The 17,849-nt window shown below is 45.7% G+C and overlaps 1 protein-coding gene across 1 annotated transcript in view; it reads left to right on the top strand.

The window, feature by feature from the left end:
- The first annotated feature begins 1,419 nt into the window (after positions 1-1,419).
- The window catches only part of LOC126419167 (fatty acid-binding protein, muscle-like), a 99,479-nt gene continuing 83,049 nt past the window's right edge, over positions 1,420-17,849 (top strand). The window contains exon 1 of the mRNA XM_050086295.1: positions 1,420-1,621. Coding sequence (XP_049942252.1) covers positions 1,537-1,621 — 85 coding nt within the window. The 5' untranslated portion in view covers positions 1,420-1,536. The remainder of the gene's footprint in view (positions 1,622-17,849) is intronic.

Genomic DNA, 17,849 nt, shown 5'->3' with positions numbered 1-17,849 from the left:
GGTTAGCACACTGGACTCGCATTCTGTTCAAATGGTTCAAACGGCTCTATGGGACTTAACAGCTGAACTAGAACTTAGAACTACTTAAAGCTAACTAACCTAAGGACATCACACACATCCATGCCCGAGGCAGGATTCGAACCTGCGACCGTAGCGGTCGCGCGGTTCCAGACTGAAGCGCCTAGAACCGCTCGGCAACACCGGCCGGCTGACTCACATTCGGGAGGATGACGGTTCAGTCCCGCGTCCGGCCATCCTGATTTAGGTTTTCCGTGATTTCCCTATATCAGGAAAATGCCGGGATGGTTCCTCTGAATCGGCACGTCCGACTTCCTTCCCCGTCTTTCCCTAATCCGATGAGACTGATGACCTCTTTATCTGGTCTCCTCCCCCACAACAACCGAACCCAACCCAACCCAAAGTGCCGGCCGAAGTGGCCGTGCGGTTAAAGGCGCTGCAGTCTGGAACCGCAGGACCGCTACGGTCGCAGGTTCGAATCCTGCCTCGGGCATGGATGTTTGTGATGTCCTTAGGTTAGTTAGGTTTAACTAGTTCTAAGTTCTAGGGGACTAATGACCTCAGCAGTTGAGTCCCATAGTGCTCAGAGCCATTTGAGCCCAACCCAAAGTGACTGCTTCTTGTTCCCTAACTTGACATTTTGGGTTGCTCGGAAGAAATTTTCATCAAATGAAGAGTATTTTCGAGAGTTCGACAGAGACAATTTTTCACATAGGATGAAAAAGCTGGAGGATCGCTGGACCAAGTGTATATCCCGCAAAGAAAACTATGTCGAGAATTAAGGTGAGTTGTTTGCGAAACAAACATTTTTTCTTGCTGTTTTATCAGACTATCCTAGCAGGTTGTGGCTCGTATCTTCCGGAGGACACAGCGGTGACAACCAACACCCTTGTCAAATATGTCTTCCAGGACGTGTCTCATCTGTCTCCACTTATTACCTGCCATTATTACCACTCGCTGCCTTGTGTGGAGCTCCTTTATTAATCTTTTGTTCCTTGGATACACCGCTGCTAACCAGTTCGCGGACTGAAAAGCGCAACAGTGAAATTTGGCGTAGAACGGCGACACTGAAGACGCGAGCAGACGAAGACTGTGGCGCAGCATTGTGACTGCGTCAGTTCTGATGGAGCTGAAGGCTACTTTTTTGCGGTAGCTGATCCGGGAACTTGTTAGTTCCGGGAAGAGATGTTGCTGATGAAAGAGTGTGAATCGGTCAGAGATACAAATGAATGTAGATAAGGAGGACGAGATAAGCGAGGCGGGGACACTCGACGTCCGCACACGCGGATGCTCGGGGGCTCCTCAGGCCGTGGCCGGCGCGTGCGCATCAGCTCTGCGGCCATAGCCGGAGGCTTCCCCTCCAGTCCTACCGACGGCCTTCGCGGCTGTATATAGTCCCCACCGCGCCGGCTGCCGCAACGTAAACAGCGTAGCGGGCGTGCAAATTCGCGCGTCCAGTGCACTTGCTGCGTCCGCAGTGTGCAACAGTCACGTTCTGGACCCAGGGGAGACGGCGCCATGTCGCTGGAGGAGTGCGTGGGGCTGAGGTACAAGCTCGAGAAGGCCGCCGACGACAACTTCGACGAGATCATGGGAGCACTCGGTAATTCTGTCATTCACTAACTAGTACCGCCACGGCCGTTACCAGCACTAAATTACGAGGGTAACTCCAAAAGAAATGCACACTACTTTTTTTAAAAAAATCCATCTTCTATTCCATATCTTTGAAAGTTTTACAGTGTGTAGATACATCGTTTAGAAACAATATTTTCATTCCAGAATGAGATTTTCACTCTGCAGCGGAGTGTGCGCTGATATGAAACTTCCTGGCAGATTAAAACTGTGTGCCCCACCGAGACTCGACCTCGGGACCTTTGCCTTTCGCGGGCAAATGCTCTACCAACTGATCTACCAAAGCACGACTCACGCCCGGTACTCACAGCTTTACTTCTGCCAGTACCTCTTCCGTAAAGTTTGGAAGGTAGGAGACGAGGTACTGGCAGAAGTAAAGCTGTGAGTACCGGGCGTGAGTCGTGCTTCGGTAGCTCAGCTGGTAGAGCACTTGCCATCGAAAGGCAAAGGTCCCGAGTTCGAGTCTCGGTCGGGCACACAGTTTTAATCTGCCAGGAAGTTTCAATATTTTCATTTCTCCACATTATTTCCATCCCTCTCAACTGCCTTACGCCATCTTGGAACCAGCGCTTGTATACCCGCACGGTAAAATTCTGGACCAACCTGTTGGAATTTTGGACAACATGGTTGTGGAGAGAAGCAGCGGTTAGTATGATTAATCAATAATTCGAAAACAGTCTTAATCGCATTTATTATTATTATACCGCCAACCGGCTTCAGCCCGACGTAGAGGTCATCTGGGCGTTTACACCACTGGTCGACTGCTGGTGGTGTCACTCCTGTCTACAGGATAGTTTCCTGCCGTTATGTAGACAGGAGTGACACCACCAGCAGTGCCGGCCGGTGTGGCCGTGCGGTTCTAAGCGCTTCAGTCTGGAACCACGTGACCGCTGCGGTTGCAGGTTCGAATCCTGCCTCGGGCATGGATGTGTGTGATGTCCTTTGGTTAGTTAGGTTTAAGTATTCCAACTTTTAGGGGACTGATGACCACAGATGTTAAGTCCCATAGTGCCAGCCGGAGTGGCCGAGCGGTTCTAGGCGCTACAGTCTGAAGCCGTGCGACCGCTGCGGTCGCAGGTTCGAATCCTGCCTCGGGTATGGGTGTTTGTGATGTCCTTAGGTTAGTTAGGTTTAAGTAGTTCGAAGTTCTACGGGTCTGGTGACCTCAGATGTTAAGTCCCATAGTGCTCAGAGCCATTTGAACCAGCCATTTGTTAAGTCCCATTGTACTCAGAGCCATTTGTACCACCAGCAGTCGACCAATGGTGTAAACGCCCAGAAGACGACCCCTACGTCGGGTTGAAACCGGTTGGCGGTATAATAATAATAATAAATGCTATTAAGACTGTTTTTGAATTATTGATCAACCTGTTGGAGCCACTGTTTGGCAGCGTGCACAAGGGAGTCATCGTCTTCAAACGTTGTTCCACCAAGAGACTCTTTCAATTTCCCAAAGAGATGATAGTCACATGGAGTCAGGTCAGGACTGTAAGGCGGGTGTTTCAGTGATCGCTTCCATGATTTTTTGACTGACATGTGGCCGTGCATTGTCGTGCAACAGCAAAACATCCTGCTTTTGCCGATGTGGTCGAACAGGACTCAGTCGAGCTTGAAGTTTCTTCAGTGTCGTCACATATGGATCAGAATTTATGGTGGTTCCACTTGGCATGATGTCCACAAGCAAGAGTCCTTCGGAATCGCAAACACCGTAGCCACAACTTTTGCAGCAGAAGGTGTGGTTTTGAATTTTTTTTTTTGGGTGAATTTGCATGATGCCACTCCATTGATTGCCTCTTCGTCTCTGGTGAAAAATGATGGAGCAATGTTTCATCGCCTGTCACAATTCTTCCAAGAAATTCATCTCCACCATTCTTGTGTTGTTCCAAAAGTTCGCTGCATACCGTTTTTCTTGTTTCTTTGTGAGCCACTGTCAACATCCTGGGAACCCACCTGGCTCAAACCTTTTTTAACGCCAACACTGTCAGTATTCTGCAAACACTTCATTCCCCTATCCCAACGTAGCGTGACAATTCGTTCACTGTGATGCGTCTGTCAGCAGTCACCGATCCGTTAACTCTCTGCACATTGTCTGCAGTGTGTGCAGTACGAGGCCTACCGCTGCGAGGACAATCCCCAATATTGCCGTGCCCGCTTTCATCACGTAACCTGCTTGCACACCGACTAACTCTACTGTGATCGACAGCAGCATCTCCATACACCTTTTTCTACCTCTTGTGGATGTTTCCCACTGTCTCGTGTTCACAGCACAGGAATTCTGTGACAGCACGTTGCTTCTGGCCATCTTGAAGACATGCTGTGACGGCGCCACTCACGGGAACAGGTTGAACTAAGTTTGAAAACCAGCGAGAAGGATGTATCTACACACTGTACAACTTTCACACATGCGGAATGAAAACTGTATTTTTACAAAAATAGTGTGCATTTCTTTTGGAATGGCCCTCGTAATGGGAGGGACGACTCAACAATGTGGTATAGATCACAAGGAGGTCCAAACGAGAGATCCCCTTGAAAAAACTTGAAAAATTAGAATCTAAACCACTTTCTGGAGCTTTCTGGATGCCTCAGATCATATACTCGTATTTTAATGGCAGTTAAAACCCGTAAGTGTGCTAACTTAAACCTGCAGCAGAACGTGTTTTGCAAAATCCGAGTATAAAAAGATTGCACTATGTCTACAACTTTGATTCCACCGTTTTTTCTCGAAGTTCGCGGCTTTATTGTGGAAAACTTACCAAAAAATTATGATTCATAGTACTGCCCATCGCTGGCCACTACATTCTCCCATCTTTCGGATAGCATACGAATCCCGTAGCGGAAGAACTGGGCGTCTTTTGTGGGGATCCATGAATCGATTCAATTTTGCACTTGTTCATATGATCGGAAGTGCTGGTCAGCCAGACTGTATGCCACTGATCGAAAAAAGTGGTAGTCAGAGAGAGCAACGTGTGGAGAATACGGCGGGAGGGATAGGACTTCTCATTTCAACGTTTCCATGTATATTTTGACGGGTTTTGCGACATGGTGTCGAGCACTGACCTGCTACAAAATTACCTTCACGTGTCTCTCGCTGTATTGTGGCCGTTTGTGTTTCAGTGCTGGCCTCGATAATGATGTCCTGCGACTGTCTTCGTCTTTTTCAGTAGCTACGAAAACGTTCTGTCTTCCACCCCATGCCGGTCTTCAACATCGTTCGTAAGGAGTTGAAAACGTTCTCTGCACGTTCTTCCACTAATAGTTCCCTCGCCATTGGTCTTACCCAACTTTTTGAGAGCCACAGCCGCAGATTTCTTCATGTTAAAGCAGAAAATTAAAACTTCCCGCAAATGGCGAGAAATGGGTATGTATGTTGACGTACTCAATCGAGAATAACGTTATGATGCAATCACAAATCAACTATTTTTATGGCATTATGTTTACAGGTGCCTAAGCTTATTGTATTACACCTATGACCAACCACCTGAACCCCACTTACCGCTACTGTCGTCTATTGCAAAACGGTGGAAGCAAAGTTGTAGACCTAATATAATGTTAGCATTTAAATTTATCGACAGTGTGTGTATGATTATTATGTATTGCGTCCTAAACAAAACGAAAGTAGTACATGTTCTTTCCATGTAAGAAAGCTTCGTTGATGCAAAATTTCGGCTCAGTCGATTGGATAAAACAGTATCAGATGAAGATAACATTTTAAAAACTATGAAAATGAATATAATCTGCCAGAAAACATCACGTATTTCGTAGTTGAAACTAGACATACGCATTTGAAAACATGGAGAGCGCTGGAAACCTAGTAATGTACAAGAATACCTACAAACAATTCACGTAGTTTTCTCTTAGTGAGTGACACATGCGAAGCTACGACCGGTAATTTGCTAGTTTACTGTAAAGCTTTTGGTGGGAAAGAATCAAAGGAAAGCAACGTAGCTCTCCAGACATCACACACTGCCTGTCATAGCAGCATTAGCTCTCCCACTGCTTTGGGGAGTAGGTGGGAGATATGGGCATAGCTCAGTTTCGCGTGGGTGAGGGAAAAGGGGGAGGGGTGGGGAGGAGGGTGGATCGAAGGTCGTGCCTAGGTTGCTCAGTTAGTGGGACCTATCTGCTGAAAGCATAAATGAAGCTGAGAGGAGAGGTCGTAGGTAGTGCCCGGACAGTTGAGTGGGTGAGCGCATTTCCAGCTAAAGACATGTTCTGGGTTCGTAAATTTTTATCTTCTATTTCTTGTCTATTTTTCTCCATCGCATCTCACGACCACCATAATTTTGTCATCTTGTATACGAAGCAATGCTTGCAATGTTCTCCAGTCTGTTAAAATTTTATCATCACTACTTCTCTGATTCCTGCTGATTACATCAGTTTATAGTCCAATATAGTTTGACTGTTAATGTCCAAGATCCCCTTATTCTCTAAGAAAATCGGTGGTTCTAAAAAATTCTGCTTCAAGTGACACTATCGATAGTAGCGCTTTTAAGTCGCTATATTTAGATCTTTGGATGGTTGGGGACCAAACAGAGAGCTCGTCGGTCCCATCGGATGAAGGAAGGATGGGAAGGAAATTAGCCGTGCCCTTTCATGGGCACCATCCCAGCATTTGCCTGAAGCGATTTAGGAAAATCACAGAAAACATAAATTAGGGTGGCCAGACGTGGGTTTGCACCGTTGTCCTCCCAAATGCGAGTTGAGTGTGCTAACCATTGAGCCACCTCACTCGGTACTTAAATCTTTACCGCTTGTTACACATTATACTTCTGTTCTTCTACACAGTCGGCTTCAGCAGTTCGTTGTGGTACAAGTGCGCAAAACAAGCAAATATCATGATCAAATTTGACGTGGCCTGAAGCTGTTTTCTTACTTCGGTGTGACCTTGATGAACAGTCCATTAAACCATAAAAATGTACCTAAGGCGCTTCCAGTTGTATAGCAAAATGAAGGTTTGCACAAAAGATAAAAATCACTGAGATTACGCACAAATGAAACATTGGCTGCGAGTGGGCATGGATTAAATCAATGGGCAAAGTTGCAAATGTATGCCGGACCAGGATTCTAGCCCGGGTGTTCTGCTTACTAGGCAGATGCTCTGACCACCTTTTTTCATCTGACTGTATTCGCTACTTTTCGTTGAATTTGTTCATGGTGTACATCCCATAACGCCCGTTCAAGTTCGTCTTTCAGCCAGTCGCTCAGCTTTTTTTTAATTACAGACGGTAGCTAACCATCTAACTGAACAGGCTGAGCTACCACGCCTGTATCCACTGAGGCCCTACACACAGTGGTCATCGCAACTGCACGCACTACCTTAGCCCACATCCCGTCAGACCCAAATCCTCAATGTAGTGTCCGCCTGCTTAGCTGGGTGGTAACGTGCTCACCTTCCATGCAAGCGGGACCGGGTTCAGTTCCCGGCCGGATTGGAGTTCTTCTCCGCTCGGTGACTCGTGTTGTCCTCATAATCATTTCATTCTCATCACCGGCGCGGAAGTCGCACAGTGTGGCGTCGACTGAAATAAGACTTGCAATTGGCGGCCGAACTTCCCTGGATGGGGTGTCCCGGCCAACAATGCCGTACGCTCATTTCATTTCATTTCTCAATGTAGTGCCCCTTCCCGTTAGCCTCATTGCTCGCGTCATTTCGCCGATTCTCGTAAGAGTTCGAGCTTAGTGTATATATGCGCAGAAGAGATCACTGGCCGTCCCCGCCTTAATTATATATACACTCCTGGAAATGGAAAAAAGAACACATTGACACTGGTGTGTCAGACCCACCATACTTGCTCCGGACACTGCGAGAGGGCTGTACAAGCAATGATCACACGCACGGCACAGCGGACACACCAGGAACCGCGGTGTTGGCCGTCGAATGGCGCTAGCTGCGCAGCATTTGTGCACCGCCGCCGTCAGTGTCAGCCAGTTTGCCGTGGCATACGGAGCTCCATCGCAGTCTTTAACACTGGTAGCATGCCGCGACAGTGTGGACGTGAACCGTATGTGCAGTTGACGGACTTTGAGCGAGGGCGTATAGTGGGCATGCGGGAGGCCGGGTGGACGTACCGCCGAATTGCTCAACACGTGGGGCGTGAGGTCTCCACAGTACACCGATGTTGTCGCCAGTGGTCGGCGGAAGCTGCACGTGCCCGTCGACCTGGGACCGGACCGCAGCGACGCACGGATGCACGCCAAGACCGTAGGATCCTACGCAGTGCCGTAGGGGACCGCACCGCCACTTCCCAGCAAATTAGGGACACTGTTGCTCCTGGGGTATCGGCGAGGACCATTCGCAACCGTCTCCATGAAGCTGGGCTACGGTCCCGCACACCGTTAGGCCGTCTTCCGCTCACGCCCCAACATCGTGCAGCCCGCCTCCAGTGGCGTCGCGACAGGCGTGAATGGAGGGACGAATGGAGACGTGTCGTCTTCAGCGACGAGAGTCGCTTCTGCCTTGGTGCCAATGATGGTCGTATGCGTGTTTGGCGCCGTGCAGGTGAGCGCCACAATCAGGACTGCATACGACCGAGGCACACAGGGCCAACACCCGGCACCATGGTGTGGGGAGCGATCTCCTACACTGGCCGTACACCACTGGTGATCGTCGAGGGGACACTGAATAGTGCACGGTACATCCAAACCGTCATCGAACCCATCGTTCTACCATTCCTAGACCGGCAAGGGAACTTGCTGTTCCAACAGGACAATGCACGTCCTCATGTATCCCGTGCCACCCAACGTGCTCTAGACGGTGTAAGTCAACTACCCTGGCCAGCAAGATCTCCGGATCTGTCCCCTATTGAGCATGTTTGGGACTGGATGAAGCGTCGTCTCACGCGGTCTGCACGTCCAGCACGAACGCTGGTCCAACTGAGGCGCCAGATGGAAATGGCACGGCAAGTCGTTCCACAGGACTACATCCAGCATCTCTACGATCGTCTCCATGGGAGGATAGCAGCCTGCATTGCTGCGAAAGGTGGATATACACTGTACTAGTGCCGACATTGTGCATGTTCTGTTGCCTGTGTCTATGTGCCTGTGGTTCTGTCAGTGTGATCATGTGATGTATCTGACCCCAGGAATGTGTCAATAAAGTTTCCCCTTCCTGGGACAATGAATTCACGGTGTTCTTATTTCAATTTCCAGGAGTGTATGTGATGACTACATGAATGTATGTCAAAACAACACTATTTCTTAATGTTGCGGCACAGAGGCACGTTAGCTGTCACTAGATGTAACGATTCTCAGTGTCAGCTATACTTCCTGATTGTGGTTGATATCTCCTGTCGAATTGTAATCGATAGTGAGGGAATCTAACAAATGAATCCTCTGCAAGTAGTTTGGGAAACTTCTGTGTCCGAATCGCATCGCATCCTGGTAGCGATGGAAATGGGCTTCGTGTGGCAGCTAGAGGCAACGATTTAACGATTTGGCGCTTGGACGGGACCGTAGACTGAATGCCATCGTGTTGGCTTCTTTCGGACCAAAATATGAAGCTCTATTCGGCTCACCACTCAAAAACTGTCCTCTCTCCGTGTTTTGAATAAGCTCGTCAGATTATATACGCTGCTGGATGCAACCACCATGAAAGCAGCACGCAACAAACATAAAAACAGAACAGGACCTATTCACAGAGTGCTTTCTTTCGTTGATATTCCTATGCCTCAAAGGTTTACAGGCGATTCACACTACATGTCACCTGCCTCGGGCATGGATGTTTGTGATGTCCTTAGGTTAGTTAGGTTTAACTAGTTCTAAGTTCTAGGGGACTAATGACCTCAGAAGTTGAGTCCCATAGTGCTCAGAGCCACTACATGTCAACTGGACGGATCGAGAGGCGACGTCATGGTCAAATGGAGGAGCGTCGATAGTAAAAACGGAACGTCAATGCTACATCATATCGCTTGGTTCAATACTGAACGCCAAGACTCAGGTTACGTGGTATCGTCCCTGATGGAAAACGTCGGAATTTGCAGTTCCTGACAAAAAAAGTGCAACATCCAGTAAGGGAGGAGTGCACGAAATGAAACTTGAAGGGCGAGGGGGTTTGTGATGTTGTTACAGTAATTACAAAATCGATTTATAGTTATAAAGAACTTGGCAGTTTATCCCCTTCTGGTCAGGATGCATGTTCTGATTCAGTTGAGAAAGGTGTCCCCTCCTGAGGCGAGCTGGCTCACAATTGTTATTAACTTCTTCCTGATGTCCAGGATACTGGCACTGGGATGGAGTTGACGACTGCGCTGGACCCACATGTTCTATCAGAGTCACATCTGAGCATATTGCTGGAACCGGGAGTACATCATCACCCAGCCAGTTCATAAAGACATGTGTCACTTGTGGACGAATATTCTTCTGTTGAAAAGTGACACCACGATACTGTCGCTTGAAAATTAACACATGAGGATGTAGGGTGTGAGTGACTGACCGTTGTGCCGTCAGAGTTCCCTCAGTCACCACCAGCCGTGCCCTGAAGCTCCCCACAGCATGACGCCAGAAGTGACGCCGCTGTGCCTCTTCAAAATATCGGAAGAATGAGATCTCCCAATAGAACGCGGCCATCCTCACCAACGATGGTCTTCTGGAGAAGAGCAGAAACGTGATTCATCGCTGAAGGCAATGCTTCGACATTCGTCAGCAGACCGAGCTTTGTGGTAAAGACACTGCTCCAAACGTAGCCGCTTGTGTTGTCGTGTTCACAGTAGGCTATGCATGGGACGTTAGTTCCGGCTGCTGTTGCTGCTGGCCTCCGACCAATGGTGCAGATTGACACAAATGTTGCAGCTGCAGATATGATGGGATTACGATGTGTCTGGTGTACAACAGAACGATCATCTATTGTGGTGGTCAGAAGTGGTCTACCGGGACCTCGACGATGAGAATGCCTGCCCTCATGCAGTCCAGCAGTGAGCTGCTGTCTCATCCGAATGGCGCTTAAATCTAGGTGTTGACCAGCTCGACAAATGGAGACTCGCAACGAGGGTGCTGAAAACGCTACGTAGTGTATGTGGCATCTTCACTTTCCAGACAGAGATCACTCAACGTCTGCTGTTGTTCACGCCACTTATATACCATACCAGACCTGTTACCTGCACTAAACAAGAACAAAGCTTATGTACTCTGTGAGCCGTTCTAGATGCCTCAGGGACTTGCAACTGTAATCATTTACGTACCTGCCATTGGTAAGTACATGTACGCAGTTAACATTGACATGTCCCCTGAGTGCCTCACGTTTTAGTCAGGCAGCGCAGAATCAGAATTAAGAAGCTAGCAATGGTACAGTGAACTAACGGAAAAAAATGATGATCTTTGTCACGCCGTGAAGGCTCAAGGGATGCCTACCGGCCACCGTGTCATACTCTACTTTGCAGCGTCAAGCGGAAGCGGTATGTTAGAGCATGTGGTCAGCACACTGCTCTCCCGGCCGTTTTGCAGACTTTCCAGACCATGGAGCCAACACTGCTCGGCCAAATAGCATTTGACATCACGAGACTGAGTGCACCGCGTGGAAAACTCCCTGGCAGTATCGAAATCGAACCCAGGTCTTTCCCATGGCAGCCATATAACACTGAACACTCAGCCACAGAGTTGGTCAGTGTGCTAAAATGGCTAAAACAAAATCCATAACGGATGTTTACGGATGTTTTTGACAATGCATGGAATATTTCTGAGAAGTGAAACAATAGCAAAAGAGTTGTAAAAAAAAGCTGAAAATGTATCTTATGCGCACGAATACATCAAACAATATTTATAAGTTAATGTGTAGAACTGTTTTACATGATCCATTTTGGCTTTTTCCCTTTCTTGCACTTCATATGACATCAAAAGCAAATGTATTTTCTCCTTCTATAGAGGTGAACTTTCCGCTGTTAAAAAAACATAATTTAATGAAAATTCTTTCCTAAATTTATGATGTTACCCACGCACGACGTAGGCCTTTTTGTCTAGGTATTGTAAAACGTAAATAACTTCTTTTCTTTCGTGAAACAACACTGAAAGAAAAAGAATCCAATCCTCATACGACTATAGACATCTAACACGAAAACAAAGCAAGTAATAAAATAAAATCTGAAAAGAAACAAAAGTATAAAATCCATTACTATAACGTGAGCGAGCGCTGCAAGAATATGATAACATCGGCTATTATTAGATAATGACAGCGTCAAAACTTACTTCCCGACAAACATTGACGTTGACGCCCAGTTCCGTCCGTCGACGACTTCTGTGAAAATTTTCAACTGCCTTGTCGAATGTTTTCACGTTTTGTCAAGCGTGAATCGACATTCACTCGCGTTGGCTTGCCCGTGGTACATTCTCTAGCCAATGGGAGGTGGCGTTACAATCTCGTGGCTTGTGACACGTCTTCGTGGCGTCATTTAGCTCACCTCTCCAAAGGAATTTCCCCAGAAATCCATTACTATCTGATTGCCATGTTTGAATTCCACGTGATTAGCTATGAGAAAATTCCTTCTCGGAAAGCTAGGTTCCCCTCGACTTTCCGTCTACTGGCGGCGTCTCTGATTCAATTTTTCCGCCCTGCCACAGCTGTTATCCAAGGACGACATTTCCTAGCCGTCTGCCGACAGCTAACCGAAGTTTCCAGGAAGACCTATTCTGGACTTGGCATGGTGCCCTCCTTTCACACGAACTGCCGTTGTGGTTTGAATCGTACATGGTGTTCACAATATCGAGAGGAATCTTCTCGCTGGCAAGTATAAAATACCTGCATATTCTCATATGCAGGTATTTTATACTTGCCAGCGAGAAGATTCCTCTCGATATTGTGAACACCATGTACGATTCAAACCACAACGGCAGTTCGTGTGAAAGGAGGGCACCATGCCAATTCCAGAATAGGTCTTCCTGGAAACTTCTCTTCTCCTCTTCACCTCTGTGTCTTCTACGACATACTCACGTTTTTGTTCCCGATGCACAGAATTGCAACAAGATTCTTCAGAACGCCCTTCCTAAACTACATTGTGTAAGTAACATTTAAGGACCTGATAACGACAGCATTCCGCGAAAACGCGTCGTGCCAGTAAATATTGAAAAATAAGTATGACTGAAGCTGTGAAAGTATTTTGTTATAAATTTCCTAACACTGTTGCAGACCTCAAAGAATTCTATGCAGCCGGCCGGGGTGGCCGAGCGGTTCTAGGTGCTACAGTCTGGAACCGCGTTACCGCAGGTTCGAAACCTGCCTCGGGCATGGATGTGTGTAATGTCCTTAGGTTAGTTAGGTTTAAGTAGCTCTAAGTTCTAGGGGACTGATGACCTCAGAAGTTGTCCCATAGTGCTCAGAGCCATTTGAACCAATTCTATGCAATACGTACAAAATTGGGTCTATATATTCTTGTTCGCGCAAGTAGCAATTCGTCTGTACAATATTTATTTCCAAAATTGATTTATTTAGTCTGACGTACCTTCGTGTTCTCAAACGAATTCCCATAATCTCCATTTCTGCTTCCCTGCCTGATCAGTTTGTTTCTTACGAAACCATATGACGAAATAATTTAACATCATTAAGTTCAATAAAGAACCTTGTACCATAATCTTAATACCGTAAGAAGAGCCAACCAATGTGTACTAATGTAACCGTGTGTAATTTTAAGATTGTAAGCTGCTCTAGCTACAACAAATACTGAGTGCAAAACTATCAATCCTTTGGCTGCAATATTTTTGTGTATCCCAAGTAAAGTTTTAGCTCTTCGTGAATAAACAGTCTGACCACCTCAATTATTTCAAAAATGGCCCCTTGCAAAACCATGCACCCCATAATTAAAAATGCTCATGAGAGTATTACTGCCTGACGATCACTCATTGAAGAAAAATAAAGATGTATGAGCCAGTAAAGTGATAAGGCCGCATACTGATAGGCGTAAAAGCGTAGTCCCTTGTCACGCGATTGATAACAATCAGGATATGCGTTGTCGTAAAAACAGCAACCACATCCGTGAGACTTCTTATCACTTGCAGTGAAACCCAATGACGCAATACATGTATAGTATCAAAGATAGACAGCTACGAAATGTTGAAGAGAGATCGTCGTATTACACCGCCACGACTACGAAGTAAATCGAGAGCTGGTGTCAGTGCCGCAGTAGCGCGAGTTCCACCATCGCCACGGGCTGTACTGAGGATGAAGATACGGACTTCATCTCGGCCAGTTGGCGGCCGAGTACAATTCGCGAGTGACAGGACGACAGGGGACAGAAGCCTACTCGGAAGATGGAAGAGCAGCTCTCGCCCACTTGGTTATAGATCATCGCCCAGGGCTGACTTAGATAGGGAACGTCGTTTAGTAAACGAAGTGAACAGACGGTTGTTGTAAATTGCATTTTCTATGTTCTGTGAGCAAACCTACGTTTCTAGCATTTGTAGACTTAAACAAAGCTTTTGAAAATGTTGATTGGAATACTGTCTTTCAAATTCTGAAGGTGGCAGGGATAAAATACAGGGAGCGAAAGGCTATTTACAATTTGTACAAAAACCAGTTGGCAGTTATAAGGGTCGAGGGACATGAAAGGCAAGCAGTGATTGGGAAGTGAGACAGGGTTGTAGCCTATCCCCGATGTTATTCAATCTGTATATTGAGCGAGCAGTAAAGGAAACAAAAGAAAAGTTCGGAGCATATATTAAAATCCATGGAGAAGAAATAAGAACTTTGAGGTTCGCCGATGACATTGTAATTCTGTCAGAAACTGCAAAGGACCTGGAAGAGCAGTTGAACGGAATGGATAGTGTCTTGAAAGCAATATATAAGATGAACATCAACAAAAGCAAAACTGGGACAATGGAATGTAGTCGAATTAAGTCAGGTGATGCTGAGGGAATTAGATTAGGAAATGAGACACTTAAAGTAGTAAAGGAGTTTTGCTATTTGGGGAGTAAAATAACTGATGATGGTCGAAGTACAGAGGATATAAAATGTAGACTGGCAATGCAAGGAAAGCGTTTCTGAAGAAGAAAAAATTGTTAACATCGAGTATAGATTTAAATATCAGGAAGTCGTTTCTGAAAGTATTTGTATGGAGTGTAGCCATGTATGGAAGTGAAACATGGACGATAAATAGTTTAGACAAGAAGAGAATGGAAGCTTTCGAAATGTGGTGCTACAGAAGAATGCTGAAGATTAGATGTGTAGATCATATAACTAATGAGGAGGTATTGAATAGAACTGGGGAGAAGAGGAGTATGTGGCACAACTTGACTAGAAGAAGGGATCGGTTGGTAGGACATGTTCTGAGATATCGAGGGATCACCAATTTAGTATTGGAGGGTAGCGTGGAGGGTAAAAATCGTAGAGGGAGACCAAGAGATGAATACACTAAGCAGATTCAGAAGGAAGTAGGCTGCAGTAGGTACTGGGAGATGAAGAAGCTTGCACAGAACAGAGTAGCATGGAGAGCTGCATCAAACCAGTCTCAGGACTGAAGACCACAACAACAGCAACAACATGTTCTGTGAAATTGTGTGAGAGTTTTGTTCTACTATCCTGTTACCTGATCCTGGGGCATAGCTGTGTAATAGTGGCAGGGAGACATTGTCTTAGCAGTGTACTGCATCAGAAGCAGTTTCTGAACTCGCAAGCTCCTACTACCGTAACAGCAGTGGCAATTCGGCCACCACAGCAGTAGCGACGAGGCCTTCACAAAACAGGCGGCAAGGGTTTACAAAAATATATTTATGAATTTCTTTGTGTGGATGAAAGCTATTTTGTTCGTACCTGTTAATTAATCTCATGCTGCTATCGTTTGCTATATTCTCTCCCTGTGGTCATATTATTTTAGTTCCTGCTTGTCTCTCTGTTTTTCTTATGAAATCTTCATTTATAATAATCTATCTTTTGTTTCTTATCTCTTCTACTATGTCATACAGTTCGTCGAAGAACTAGTTCATCTTCCGTCACTGCACAAGTTCCTACTACAGTAGGATAATATAGAATACATTACAGGGGAAATAGAAAAAAATACGGAAATAGACAGTGGCAATTGGAACATGGAACATACAAAAGTCAAGGAATAACGAAGGAGAAATTGTTAGAGAACTGAAAATGAGAAAAACAAAATATGACTGTGTTAATCGAAACGAAAAAGGATGACTGGCACAGAAATTAAAGAATCATTTGTACATTTATAGCACAGGGTGCAGAATCGTCCAAGATATAGACAGTTTCTAAAGTTAATGCTTGACTTACTGTGGCTTTCAAATGGCTCTGAACACTATAGGACTTAACATCGGAAGTCATCAGTCCCCTAGAACTTACAACTACTTAAAGCTAACTAACCACAGAACATCACACACGTCCATGCCCGAGGCAGGATTCGAACCTGCGACCGTAGCGGTCGCGCGGTTCCAGACTGAAGCGCCTAGAACCGCTCGGCCACACCGGCCGGCTTGACTTACTGTGTTAAACATTTAACGTAAGACTATACGAGTAGATTATGACAGTATTTTACATTTTTAAACACGCTTGGTAATTATATGAAATCTGCAAAAACAAATTTTTGTTACCGCTGGAAGCTTTTAATTACGCGAATTGTAACTGGGACCAAGTAGCCGGAGTTAGCAGCAGTCTGCCATGACCGTTATGAAACGGTCGGTGTAGGACGGTTGATATTTTTAAAACTGTCGGGAATCCGCTACATCGATATTTAAAAACACAACACCACCAGGCCTCGATGTATCAAAAGAGTACCAGGCCTCGATATATCAAAAGAGAATCGAAGTATCGATTTATGGATGGTAAAAAATATCGATGTACCGGCCTATAAGACCATCCATCGGCTGCACATTGTAAATATACTGTCGGTTTTAGAGCTGTATATGTAAGTATTGACTTATTATTAGATATTATGTACATCAACAAGCTAGTAGCCTGTCTATGCTCATTAGAACAAGAACGGAAAGGGAAACGATTCACATTCACGCTTTGCGATAACCACTTTACTAACAATTTTAACTGCATGTAAGTAGCACCATAAAAGGTGTCGATGGGTCTGTCGTTCGGTTTCGTCACATATCGGATTTGCCCGGAACACTTCATAGCAACTTCCCTGTTTTTTCATTTGTGGTGACTTCAGAAATCTACCAGTTGCAGTGTCAAAATTTCGTGGTGAAGTTAAACGTTGCAGTTTGTGTTGGTAGCAACATGCGCCTATTACGTTAGCATTTCCCCTCACAAGTCTCACCCACCGAAATGACCAATCTTGTCATTTAGGTTTTTGTCATTTTTTTCAGCAACTGTTCTTCAAGAATACCGATGCCCTCTGGTGTGATATTTCTTCATATTGGAAGTCTTGCTATTCCATTCACCCTCCTCCCTACCCCTTCCCCCACCCCCCTCCCCCTCCAGGGGGTGTTATAAAAGCTCAAAAAGTAAGAACATTCCTACACACTTTGAAAGTAAAGTTATGTTCTACTTCAATTTCCAAACAACAAATATTTATCGACAATTACGAAAAAAATAATGAAAATATGGGCGCTCAATGCTGCCATTTCGATGTCGATATCCGATATACAGCCGGAACAATCATCGATATATCGATATGTAACCGACAGCTCTAGTCGGCAGTCACCAGCGTTGGGCAGCTGCTCAGGTAATTTGGGCGATGAGACAGCAGAACTGCGGAACAGGTTAGGCTGCGTTCACGGAAGAAGCAGCGCGAGGATGACTCGCCCTTCTGCCGTTCCTCGTGCTGACTTGCTGGAAACTTGGTCTTTTTGCGGTAGTGTTGGGGAAGGACGAAGGTAGAGAGAGAGAAAGCAATGTTTCAGCTAAGCTAGCAGTGCTGTATAATACCATCAAGCTTAGCTTCAATTATTACAAAGACGTGCTGGAAACCAAATAAAATTAGTAGACCATTTCTATAAAAGTCTGCAAAACGCTATGAGGGCATAAAAATAAGATTTAAGACTGCAGGCGTGTAGCGTGTAGTGCTATATTGGTCCGGAAAATTAAAAATATAGAAAGCAAGCACATTTGTCCTTATCTATATGAACCAGTCACTGCACAAAAGCAACATCTCCACGTTTCTTACTTTTACAGTAGAGACAAAAAAGAGAATGTCGTTCTCTTCTGTCATGTATTTGTGGTTTCTAGAAGTGCGTATTCTTGCTTGCTATTCACATGTACACTATGTGATCAAAAGTATCTGGACACCTGGCTGAAATGTGACTTACAAGTTCATGGCGAA

Source organism: Schistocerca serialis, chromosome 9 (genome assembly GCF_023864345.2).
Source record: "Schistocerca serialis cubense isolate TAMUIC-IGC-003099 chromosome 9, iqSchSeri2.2, whole genome shotgun sequence".
NCBI classification, from domain to species: Eukaryota; Metazoa; Arthropoda; class Insecta; order Orthoptera; family Acrididae; genus Schistocerca; species Schistocerca serialis.
Note: the sequence above shows the minus strand (reverse complement) of the source record. Positions and strands in the feature narration are given on the sequence as shown.